We start from the raw sequence: 13,746 nt of genomic DNA on the forward strand, positions 1-13,746 counted from the left end.
CATTCTGTCAACCAATTATTGTTGGCTGACAAACTCTTGTATTGTAACATCTACATAATGTGTTACAATGTTCTCTCTGATCACACAGAGATTCTTACTTACTGTGACACATTTGGTTTTGATCTTTATGCTAGATCAGTATAGTGTAGTGTGTTCATTGTCTAATGGCACCAGGGGTTTCTCCCATCTCTGTGTATTTTTATTGCGAGTGAAGACAGTACTCTGTCAAGGCCAGAGATTTAAAAGTACATGGATCTTGTGGTGTGTAATGTCATGTGCACATTGTTCTTCTAGCCTATTAGCCACTGGGCCCTTGATGGGACCCACCATTGCCCACGCTAAACCAAACGGGGAGGTTGACCAGGAATACCAAGTTGCAAGTTTTACTCCAGCAGGTCATGCGGCCTAATGTCCTAAGATTTCAGTGGCAAGGAACTAAAAAAAATAAAAAAATAAATCAAAAAAATGGAGAGATGCCATACATAAGGGATTATACGCTGAAACGCAGGAGAAAATCTTAAAAGGTTGGGCATTAATTTTGATGTTTTAAAATTTTGACATGTGGAGCGATCGCTGTGTAAGTTGATAAAAAGGGAGGGAGACTGAAGTCTGGGGAGAGGAAAGGAAGTAAGAAGCCGATAGGTTAAATGGCCGCTGTAGTGGTTAGTGGGGCAGGCCTGTGCCCCACCAAAAGGAAAATAGGGGATGGTGAGGAGGAGAGAAGGCACCCACCTAGGATAGTGGTTAAAAAGTACCATGCTAGGACACATGGTTGTTGGATCGTCAGCCAGCTGAAGAACAGCATGGCTGAGAGGTCGGTGTTCACTGTCCAGGTGGGATCCCTTCCAACAAATCCACTTCAGAGGATCCAAGATCAGTGTGTATGATTTTTTTTTTGTTGTTGTTGTTAGTTGTTGGCGCATCAGCTTCTGTGGCCATAATGCACCTCCCAAAGTTTTTGCATTTTCTACTCTGATCCAAGCCGAGGCTGGATTCGAACCCGCAACCTTTGAGTTGCCAGGCAGGCACTTTACCCACCCAGCTAGCCCGGTCAGCCAGTATGTATGAGTCCATGTCAGTAGGGTAAGTCTAATTAGGTAAGGTCCAGTTTGGTTGGGTCCATATTGTGGGGTGAGAGAACGGGCCAACACTGTCCATGACCAGGAGAGGGTAGGTCTGTCAGTCAGTGAGTTCCATTCCTAGAGGATACTGGTTTGATCCAAGAGCTTGGGTGTCATATCATATAGCTAGTTCTTGAGTTCCAGTCCAATCCTTTTTTCTCTTTTGTTGTCATGGTTTTCAGTCATAGTGGATGACATTTAGTGTTCTTCTTCTTAAGAAGAGTTTCTGCATGTATTCTGTTAGGGAGATGATGCTCCATTCCTTTTGGAAGATATTGTATCCACTTTATACTTCTTAGGTCCTCATATTGTAAGCAGTTATGCATGATGTGGTTCCAGGTTTCTCTGTCCCCACATGTGCAGTATGCATTTTCCATAGGCCCAAAGCACAGTAGTTTTTCGTTGAAGGGACCGTGTCCAGTTTGAAGGAAGGTCATGCGCAGCCCTGGGAAAAACCAGGCAGGTTGCTTGGGGTATACGGTGCGGATGTCAGGTGTGAATTTGCGCGTCGCTTCACCCTTGATTGTTTCCATCCACCTGTTTTGCCAGAAATTCATTAGGTGGTTTTGGAGTCGGGCTTTCTCAGACTTGTAATTACTAGTCAGGTATGTTGCATGTTCCAAGAAGGTCTCCGCCTCGCATTTGGAGAATAAGTAAAGGTTCCCTGCTCTGGCTACCTCCAAATCCAAGGGGAGCATTTCTGCTAGCACCTGTAGCGCCGGGGTGCTCACACTGCTACATGCGCGCGTTATAGACAGTAACAGGGATGGGATACACTTAAATAGAAAGGGTGCAAGAATGTTTGCTGATGCTATTGAGGCAGTGTTAGGTGGGTCGGAAAACTGCTAGATTGGGGGGGATACAAAGATTAATAGAATAACAGTAGCCACTGGCAGAGGTGAAAGTAATTCTTGCACTGCTTCTATTGGAATGAGCAGCAGCTTGGAAAATAAGATGCAGGATATTTCAGAGACTGCTGGGAGTCATTGGGGTACAAGTAAACACATGGGTTGTGTTAGGGTAGCTAAGAAAAAGAACAGATGCATGTATACTTGCATGTATACCAATGCTAGGAGTTTGGTAAATAAATTTGATGAATTTGAGGTATTGCTGAAAGCATCAAGGCGGATATTGTTGGGATATCAGAGACGTGGTGTCACACAAATATAAGTAATGCAGAACTGGAATTTGGCGAGTATAATGTCTACAGAAAGGATAGACAGGATAGGAAGGGAGGAGGGATTATGCTATTAGTTAAGAAACACATAAAATCCAAGGAAGTGAAGCCAGTCAACATCGCTGGACAGTGCAGTGTCGAGTCAGTTTGGTGTGACATAAGCATTGGGAGATCAAAATTGAGAGTAGGAGTGTGCTATAGGCTTAATGACTCTGATCAGTATAATAAGAAACTATACAGGGAAATAGAGTGGGCCAGTAAATCAGAGAGTCTTATAATGGGGGATTGATTTTAATTTCCCAGATATTGATTGGAATTTGTGGATTGGTCACTCACACACTAGCAAGGCTTTTGTGGATTTATTGAATGATTGTTTTCTAAATCAGCATGTTCGGGAAGCAACTAGAGGGAGCAATACTCTTGATTTGATTATCAGTAGTGATTCTTCATGCATTAAGAATCTGCAGATACAGGAACCACTAGGTGGCAGTGATCACAGTGTGCTGAAGTGGGATTTACTCAAGGAGTTAACTACCATCAGGGGTAAAGGGAAGGGTTATTGCTTTTGTAAAGGCGACTACGATGATCTGAGACAGTATTTAAATTCTATACAGTGGGACCAACTGATGATGTTACCAACAGCAAACTCAAAATGGGAAGCATTCAAAGAAATTATCTTGGAAGCTACTAGGTTTTACATACAAGCTAAGAAATATTGTTCAAAGTTCAGGCCTAAATGGATGTCAGATGAATTTATGAGACATATGACTTCTTCTTCTTCTTTAATGCTGCCAAATGGCGTTTGCGACTTCGTTTTGATATTGTTCTCTGTCTAGCGCTGCGTGTAGAATTTGTGCTGTTGTCATGTGAAGCCAGGTGTTGATGTTATCTAGCCATGCCATTTTCGGTCTGCCTGGGCGTTTCTTGCCTTCGATCTTTCCCTCCAGGATGAGTGGTAGTAGGTGATATTTTTGTTAGTTCCTAGCGATGTGACCTAGTATTTGCATTTCCTGCTGATGATGGTTTTGAGCAGGTCCTGTTCCGTGTGCATGTCCTGCAGGACCTGTGCGTTGTTTATCTTGGCTGTCCACGGAATTTTCAGCATTCTTCGGTAGAGCCACATTTCGAAGGCCTGGAGCTTTTTTGTAGTGGCTGATGTTAGAGTCCAGGTTTCTACACCGTAGAGCAGTATTGGCCAGATGTAGCATTTCAATGTGCGTAATTTGAGCATGATGTTCAAGCTTCTGTCGGTGAGGAGGGTTCTCCATTTGGTGAATGCCTGCCTGGCTTGTTCAATTCTGCTTTTGATTTCGGCCTCATGGTTCAGCTGGTCATCAATGAGTACTCCGAGATACTTGAAGCGGTGTATTTGCTCTAATTTTTCGTTGTTTAGTTTGATCGTGATTTTGCTTGCAGTCCTGCTGACCTTCATCACCTTTGTTTTCTTTTTGATGTTCATAGCACCTTTGTAGCAATATTTGTAAACAGAAAATTGCTTCTCTGGTGCCTAGTCCCCTGCAGAATCCGAACTGTGTGTTTCCTAGTGCACTTTCGCACTTACATCTTATCCTTTGCTGAATCATCTTGAGGAAGACTTTTAGCACCTGGCTCATTAGACTGATCAGCCTGAAGTCTTCGCATTTCCGGCTGGTAGCCTTTTTTGGTAGGGCCACAAAGATGGATTGGAGCCATTCGGATGGAATGTCGTTGTTGTTGTAGATTTGATTGAACCATTTTGTTAGTTGTTGGATGTTGCTGTAGTCTAGTTGTTTCAGCAGTTCCACATGAATCTGATCAGGTCCACAGGCCTTGCCTGGCTTTGTTATTCGGATGGCATGTTCCACTTCAGATGTTAATATGTGGAGATTGTCTTCCTGTGTTTGTTGTTGCGTTTCTGCCGGTTTTCTGTTGGTGCCGAACAGATTGTATATATAGCTCTTCCAGGTGTCGAGTTTGGCTTGTTTACTTAGTATAGGTTGATTGTTGGCCGTATATAAACTTGGGATAGGAGCCGGTTTGTAGATGTTTCCAACTTCTTTAAGCTTCTTGTGCAGGTTATAGTTGTCATTTTTCTTGATTAGGTCTTCGATTTCTGCACACTGATCTTCCATCCATTTTTCCTTCGCCTTCCGGATTTCCTGTTTGATCTTTTGTTGTATTTCTTTGTATTTTTCCCGGTTGTTGTTGCTTTTGAATATTCTCCGTTCATCCATTAGGTCTAGTATGTGCTGGGTCATCCACCGTTGTTTCTTTTTCGACGCCTGATGTCCTAGCAGGGTTTCTGCTGTTTCATTGATGCACTGTTTGAGTGAACGCCCGAATGCTTGCACGTCTGTTGTTACTGCTTTGATCGATCGGATTGTAGTGTTGAGATTAAGCTGTACTTTTCGCCTGTTGGCGGTGTTCTTCAGTTTCTCCAGGTCGATTCTTTTTGTTGTGCTTGTGCGTTTGAATGCTCGTAATTTGAGACGTAGTGTTGCTATTACTGGGCATATGACAGAGAAGAAAAATGGTGATACATATAAATTAACATGTGACACAGAAGCCTATGATAGATATAAGTTGATCTGTACCCAAGTTACAAAGGAGGTTAGGCAGCCGAAGGCATATTACGAGAAAGCTTTGGCAAGGGATGCAAAGAAAAACAGCAAGGAATTCTTTACTTATGTAAACTCTAGAAGGAAGGGGATGAATCAGATTGGTCCACTTGATATCGATGGTTCCGCTGTTCATGATCCTGCTCAAGTAGCTATCAAACTAAATCAATATTTTGCATCTACATTCACACATGAGAAGTTATTCAGGAAGGGGAATACCATAGATGGAGTAAACATGGACACTGCTCATCGTGGACTAATGTTATTAGTGGAGTCTCTCAGGGTTCAGCGTTGGGTCCATTGTTGTTTTCTGTATTTATAAATAATATTGATGATGGTATATCAAGCTTAATGTCCAAGTTTGCAGACGATACAAAGGTTGGCAGGGTTGTTAAGGATGCTACTGACGCTATGCTGCTGCAACAAGATCTGGAAAGGTTGAGCAGATGGGCTGAGAGTTGGCAAATGAAGTTTAACATTGACAAATGTAAAGTACTACATATGGGAAACAGCAACCACAGAGCAACGTGTCAACTCTGTGGTACTACACTGACAGTGGTAGAGAATGAAAAGGACCTGGGGGTAATTGTGCAGGCAGATATGAAGTTCTCTGAGCAGTGCAGACGGGCTGCAAGAGTAGCTCATGGTGTCTTATCAATGATATACAGGAATTTTTCTAGCAGGGATAGGGAAGTGATTATTCCCTTGTATAAGGCAATGGTCAGGCCGCACCTTGAGTACCTTATACAGGTTTGGAGGCCTCATTACAGCTGCTGGAACAAGTACAGAGAAGGGCAACAAGGTTAGTGAACGGAACCAAGGTTTGCTCTTACGAAGAAAGGCTTAAGTATTGCAAATTACAGTGTCTGGGGACTAGGCACCGGCGAGGTGATCTGATAGAGGTGTACAAAGCCTTGAATGGTTTGAGCATGCTCAATGCTGAGGGGATACTGCCTCTTGCTCAGAATAATGACCTGAGAGGGCATAAATTCAAATCGAGGAAAGACAGATGTAGGATAGACGTCCGGAAATTTGCCTTTAGCCAGCGGGTAGTTGGTTGGTGGAACAGACTTCCATCCCTTGTTGTGGAAGTTGATAGCCTAAATAAATTTAAGGCTCAGCTGGACAGGTATTTCGAACGAACAGAGGGGGTGAAGTGAAAGGGTTTTTTTTTTTTTTTTGGCTGATGCTGCATATGCTTGCTTTCTTGCATCATATGCCTCTACTAATGCTAATGCTAATATGCTTCTTTGCGTGGAGTCAAGTAGTTTCTGTTTGCTACCAGGGTGATTCTATGAAACCAAACTGCAGAGGCATAGGTAATAACGATACGAACAATACCTTGTAATACAAAGCTAGAGAATGCAAAAATAGCAATAGGATTTAGGACAGATGGAGCATTCGTATCACCCTTGTATTGCACTAATAGTTTTAGATCTATAAAAAACTATCTCTAAATCTACAAAAACTTGGTGACTTGTTATTGTTTCTCCCTTTCGCTTCCTAGCTGTGTATGTCGCTCCTCCGTTCTACTTAATGACTCCAGGTAACTTTTAGTTTTGGTTTCGATTTCCCTCCTTCTCTATAAGCCTATGGTATTAACACCCATTTTTACTAACGCTTGCTTATACCAGAACGCTTTCTTAAAGGTTGGGCCTTTACACACCCAGTAAGTCAGTATTTTTAATGACTTTTTCTACACTTTTATTCTTTATACTGTCTTTTTCTATTTTTTTCCAGTTCGTAAAACTATTAGTGCAATACGAGGGTGATACTAATGCTCCATCTATCCTAAATCCTATCGCTATTTTCGCCTTCTTTTGAACATCTTTTCTCCCCTTCCCCTACCCTAGAACTTACCATTCCCTATACCATTTGCTTGTCTATACTTTTCATACACTTCACATACATTTGTATCATATTCTACATTACACTTTGTAAATTTGTATATATTTGTATTTATTTTAATTTACATGTTTTACACTGCGTAGGGACTACCTTGTCTACTAGTATTACAATAAAAGGTTGCATATTTGTCCATCTTTTTCTAATACTACAGACAAGTTTGGAAACGCAGTGCCTGATACATGGTCAGGAGTAGTGTTCCTTGAATTTCCTGGCCATGTATCATATTTTCATCGACTATATTCAGATTATGCATATTTGCCATATCCTGATTCGACCTCTTGCTAAAATTGCCCCCCCATATCTGGATATAGTGTTATTTAATTACTTGCATATTCCTTCCCCCCCACTCAGCCCAGTTCATTTTTGCACTAGGTTTTTCAAATTCTTTCACCTGTTTAACCACTACTTCACTTCCACTTTCTACTATTCCTTAAACTTCTCTTAGTTCTGGCACCTTGTGAACTTTTCATTTCCATTTTCACAGACACTTTATTTATTCTTCAAACCGCACATTATATTTATATATATATATATATATATATATATATATTTTTTTTTTTTTTTTTCCTGCAATATTCTCCTGGTTCTCCATGGTAACTTAGTTGGCATGATTCTCCAGGTTCTCCATGGTAACTTAGTTGACATGATACTCTACCATCTGGTATTCATTTGGAGAGGTCTGGATTATACTGGGAGAATTTTTAAATTCCTCTTTGACTGTTAACTGAAGTTGTAATAGGTCAACCTTAGGCAGAGGGAGTAGGTTTTTTTCATGAGCTATACCAGGTTTTCACGGGCTAACTGGGTAAAACAGGTTTTAATAATTATTATAACAAAATAAGAATAACTGATTTAACAGAACTATGCATTACTAAATACCTTTACTCATTAAAAGAAAATGTGCTAAAGAATTTTAATTTTTATTATTTTTTTAAACTAATCAGTTTCTTTAACCAGAAAATCTAATTTCTTTAACCGGCAATGATATAATTCCTCAAAACAATATCATGTCACTTATGCTATTCACAGATAAAAGCAGCTGTGCTAATCAAAAAACAATTTTGGCTGGTTCCATATCTCAGAAGAGAACCAATAAAAATGTGAAAGCAACACATTGGAATGTGAAATGTTCAAGCAGAAAATATGCATGTGCTACTATGAACAGTCTTAAAACTTACTTTTTCACACTGCAATTTTGAATACTGATTTCTGAAATACTGAAATATTTACAGTTGGACCTCAATATAATGAAATTGACCATTCTCTTGAAAAAATTCGTTAAACAGAAATTACATTATAAAGAAATATGACCTTTTTATCAATGAAAAATACTGTAATTCAACATTCAGAAATATAGTAAAAGATAGGAAATAAATCAGAAATAAGTTGGAATGAATAAATTTTCTAACATTTTAAAACAATTAACTTATTAATACATACATATTAAGAAATTACTATTTACATGATGTACACAATATATTAGTACACATTTAAGAATTAATTCGTAAAATATTTGTTGTACACTGGATTTTATTGCACATCATTCGTAAAAATGTTCGCATTTGTTTAAACACTCAAATATATATTTTCTGTCACATCTTCTTTACACTGAAGGCCTCGACGCAAAGTTTCAAATGCTGCCAACATTTTAAGTTTTGAAGGTTTACTATTGCTCTCATTTTCATACAACTCATCATCAATATTGTTACCAGTTCTTTGAATATTCTCCAAAATGTTGGAGTCACTTGGATATTCAGCTATGATATCATTATCAACTCCCAAAAATTTGTCAAGAACAATTTCTCCACTGATCAAACCTCTTTGACTGTTAAATGAAGTTGTAATAGGTCAACCTTAGGCAGAGGGAGTAGGTTTTTGCCTGGAGTTTTTCCAAGGTTGCTCAATATCTTGTAGTAGTTCATCCCTCTCATAGCTGTTAATTTGCATTTTAGCAAAACCTGTTTTTCCAAAACAATTCTTAATCACTGTTTCCATCATATCTTGACTCCACACTTTTGCCAACTCTGATATGCACATCTGCAAATCTATAGGTCGGTTAGTTTCTATTCTCAGTATAATTTTTTTCAGTATGTGCCTTCCATAGTGCATTTTCAAATTCTTGATAATGCTTTGGTCCACTGGCTGCAGTTTAGATGAGGTATTCAAAACAAGAAAACAAGCTTCACACTTGTAAGTTTCAAAATTACTGACTGAAGGTGGGCAAGGCAGTTGTTGACAATCAACTCGATTTTTGTTTTCTTTCATCATCTATCTGTCGAAATTTAAAATCCAATGTTCAGAAATTTCACTTGTTATTCAAGATTTTATGTTGAGGTCCAACTCTAATAACTTTACTCCTTTGAAAAGTAAACAGGTTGTTTGCTTTTGCCTGTTACCAAAAGCTTCACTTTTTCATATTTGTACCAATGAAGACTATAATTCTCTTCTTACTAATTTTACCACCTAAACTTTTATCATCTTTAAAAGTCAGTGTCTTGTTTGGCAAAACTTTAAAAAATATACCTGTTTCATCAACGTTCAATGTGTCTTGGGATCATAGGCTTTCATAATTTTTTTTTTTCAAAACTGTTTCTTTCCAATGGGTATTTACAAAACTTGGTTTGGATTCTGCTGACGGGAATATAGAATCTATTCAAGGTGTGCTGTCACATTATTAAATATTATATCAATAAAAGTCTTCTTCGATTATAACTGCACTTTCAGCAGAAAGAAAGAACTTTTTTTGAGTTGGCCATGGAACTTTTTAAATTTGTCCAGCCAACCAGAACTGGCTTGCAATGTTTTATGCCCCAGAAAAGATGCATACTCCATAGCCTTTTTTAAAACAGTTTGAAAAATGAAACACAGTTTTTCAGAATGGTTGATACACTACTGGCAAGGATACCAAATTTTAAAGCAATTTCTTTTTCTTTTTTTTTTAATGCCCTGATCTACATTATTAAGCACTTCTACTTTTTCCTGAGGGACTGCTTGTAAATGCCATGTAAACAGAGACATGAAATTTAGTGAAAGTGTGGATGACTCATTTCTGCAAAACAATGGATGGATTTCTGGGATAAAGGAAAATCACTCTTTCCTAATTCTCTAATAGGGTGCTTACAGTGGAAAACAGGTTGATCAGAGCCAATGTGTGCGTCGAGAATATGCTTTAATCTTTGCCAATGATACAGTATAGCAGTAACACTTCTCGGTACAGTTGAGGCGGTTGTATAGGTTTTACGGGCACTACTAAATTCAGGAATGTTTTAGCTCTTAATTTATGCTTTCTACAGCATCAGTTCTATCGCCTAAAGACCAGAGATGCGAACAATGCATACCCAGGTCTCTTGAAATCAGTTCATTATATGGAAATTTTCTTCATTATATGGAAACTATTTTCAATGTAATGACTAAGGGGAAATAAAAAAAAAATTCGTTAAACAGAAAAATTCGCTATATGGAAGTTCATTAAAGAGAGATATGAAAAGATATTTGAAAGCACTACTGAATTTATGATACAACTATCTTTCAAGAGGAAGAGCTATTTCCTTTAAAACTATCAATCAACTTACTAGATTTAAAAAGCACACTTAACACGTGAACAAGAAAATTATTTGTGAGGAGTGCACCATAAATCAATAATCGAATACTAGCAATTATATATATATATATATATATATATATATAGATATATATATCTGAAATACCTCAAAAACTAAAAGCAAATACCTTCAATATTTCCAAAACTTCACCAGCCTTTGTCTGAGCTACAACTGGATCATCATAGAACTTACTAAGCTTTCTCTGCAGCCAATATGCATCTATCTCACGAGGATGTAGGCCCTTAGAACCTTTACCCATTGATTCTTGACTTATTCCAAGCTGTAAACAATGAAATGAATAATTTAGTGAGATAAGTTTATCTATGAAATAAATTTTTACTGTAATTGTTAGTTGTTGTAATCAATAATAAAATTTATGTAGTAAAATTGTCTTTCCTCAATTTGAATTCATGTCCCATCAGGTGAGTGATCTGAGCAAGAGATAAAATCCCATTAGCACTGAGCTTGATCAAACTATTCAAGGCCTTTTACATCTCAATTAGATCATGTCAGAGGTTCCTAGTTTCCAGAAGCTGCAATTTACAGAACTTAAGCCTTTCTTGGTAACACCAACTCTTTGTTCCACTCATCAATCTCGTTGCCCTTCTCTATACTTGATCCTAAGTTTAACATTGACAAATGTAAAGTACTACATATGAGCAAGAGATAAAATCCCATTAGCACTGAGCTTGATCAAACTATTCAAGGCCTTTTACATCTCAATTAGATCATGTCAGAGGTTCCTAGTTTCCAGAAGCTGCAATTTACAGAACTTAACCTTTCTTGGTAACCACCACCTCTTTGTTCCACTCATCAATCTCGTTGCCCTTCTCTATACTTGATCCTAAGTTTAACATTGACAAATGTAAAGTACTACATATGGGAAACAGCAACCTCGGAGCAACATATCAACTCTGTGGTACTACACTGACAGTGGTAGAGAATGAAAAGGACCTGGGGGTAATTGTGCAGGCAGATATGAAGTTCTCTGAGCAGTGCAGATGGGCTGCAAGAGTAGCTCATGGTGTCTTATCAATGATATACAGGAATTTTTCTAGCAGGGATAAGGAGGTGATTATTCCCTTGTATAAGGCAATGGTCGGGCCATACCTTGAGTACTGTATACAGGTCTGGAGGCCTCATTTCAAGAAGGATATGCAGAATTTCTAATATTTATTCTAGATTCCTAATATGCAGAATTTCTAATATTTATTCTAGATTCCTAATATGCAGAATTTCTAATATTTATTCTAGATTCCTAAACACAACAAACTTTCACTGCAAAAGTTCCTAAGCGATTTTTTTATTACTTTTGCAGAGTACTTAAACATGTGCACTTGCAGCTTCTACACATCTTGTCATGGACTCTACAAGGTGCCGCACAATGTCCTATGGTAATGTTACCCATGCATTGCACATGCCCAGCAATGCCCACACAGGTGAATGGGCATTCCATCCTATTTGCAGCATCAAATATCCTTTTCAAGTAGGGTTGAGATGAGTGACCACGGGAGGCAGAGAATTCATTGTCATGCTGCAAGGCATGGCATGTCTTATTGATAAACAGTGGTGTTGTCTGGATACATTGTCATGACAAAGGGATATATTTGGTCAGCAATGACAGAAAGGTTGTTGTTGTTATTTGGTTTTTAGGAGCATTAGTAACTAAGGCCATATTGCTCCGAGGATATGCAGTGGTCGTTCCCTGACCTTTCCACATCCTCCGTATTTGGTGGTCACGGGATCAAACCTCGGTCTAATCAAGAAGCGTGTGCTACGAACTGCTGCTCTTGCCCACCTGGCTATGGACAGAAAGGTAAGCATTCCCATCAACTCAATAATGAGAAAATTCATTGATGTTTGCATCGTCACCAATAATATGTTTTAATGTCTTCGGTTCTCGAAGATTTCTTAGGGAAAGGAGGGTGGATATTCTGTCCTGATGATAGTGAAGGCAGTCAACAAGAATGTGTTTGATTGTTAAGTGTGAGGAACAGTGCGGACATTGAGGAGGATCCTCTCCTGTAAGTAGATGAAGGTGAGTCAGGTATGTATGTCCTATCCGTGCTTGTGCAAGCACTAATTCTTCCCTTCGTACTGTTTCGGTACTAGAGCGAAGCTATGGACCCTGCTTCAACTGATAAAGTTTATTATTGGTCTGGGTATTCCATAGCTCTTTCCATTGTGCAAGACATGTTATTTGTATGATATGATTATAGTCAGATTGGAATAGGAGCAAGGGTTAAATCATAAGTGGATGGATTTTTCGCAGTTTTGTCAGCCAGTTCATTCCCTTTTATCCCCAAATGGGCTGGGATCCAGAAAAAGGTCACTGTTTGATGACGTTCCTCAATTTTTAATAAGAGGCTTCTGATTTGGTTTAACATAGGATGAACCTTGTACGAAAAGTTTTGTATTGCTGTAATTGAGCTTAGAGAGTCAGTGTATACAATATATTTTAAAGATGGGTAGAGATTCAGGTTTTCTAAAGCTAACTTTATTGCATGAAGTTCTGCAGAGAAGCTGCTATACTCAGGTGGAAGGGAAGCAGAAATGAATGTAGTGGGAAATACCACTGCTGCTCCAACGGCTGAATGATTTGGAGTCATCAGTATATATTGGCAATAAATTAGCATATTTCTGAATATGGCTTGCATGGAGTTTTTTCACGTTGAGTGTGAGTAGGTGATTCTTTCCCCATTTTTGAAGATAAGTATCAAAAGTTAATTAAATAAATAAAATAAGTGAGGAGGAGGTGTCCAAGGTGGGTGAGAGAATTTCACTATTTGTAGCCTGTTGACATTAGGAACACTCCAACTCTGAGTTATTTCAATTAGGCATAAGCCTGCCGGTCTTATTTTACTGGGTTAATTTCTATAGAGGTTTTACAATGGTGGATTAAAGAGGTATGGCTCAATAGAATGCTGACAGCAACTTTGTATTCGGGCTGCATACTTAAGAAGTAGTGTTTTCCTGCGGAGACAAAGAGGGGACTCATGTGCTTTAATATATAAACTATGGGTAGGAGATGTCCTGAATGCACCAAGGGCAATCCACAATGCACTATGCTGTATAGGGTCCAACCAGCATAGTGCACTCTTTCAGGCAGGATCGTAGATTGGAGCACCATAATCCAAACGGGATCTGATCAATGCTCTATATAAGAGAAACAAAGATGTACGGTCTGCTCCCCAAGACAGGGTAGATAAAGCTCTGAGTATGTTCAGTTTTTTGAGGCAGGAAGTATGCACCGATTTAATGTGCTCAAAAAAATTTAATTTTCTGTAAAGGATTAATCCCAAGAATCTGATATTGTTGGTCACTGGAAGGGTAAAATTTGA

At 38.7% G+C, this 13,746-nt stretch overlaps 1 protein-coding gene across 1 annotated transcript in view; it reads right to left on the reverse strand.

The window, feature by feature from the left end:
- Brr2 (U5 small nuclear ribonucleoprotein l(3)72Ab) overlaps positions 1-13,746 on the reverse strand; it is a 570,943-nt gene that overhangs the window by 456,973 nt on the left and 100,224 nt on the right. Inside the window, exon 8 of the mRNA XM_090384330.1 lies at positions 10,533-10,685. Coding sequence (XP_090240456.1) covers positions 10,533-10,685 — 153 coding nt within the window. The remainder of the gene's footprint in view (positions 1-10,532; positions 10,686-13,746) is intronic.

Source organism: Mastigoproctus giganteus, chromosome 11, assembly GCF_048544385.1.
Source record: "Mastigoproctus giganteus isolate SK-2022 chromosome 11, ASM4854438v1, whole genome shotgun sequence".
NCBI lineage: Eukaryota > Metazoa > Arthropoda > Arachnida > Uropygi > Thelyphonidae > Mastigoproctus > Mastigoproctus giganteus.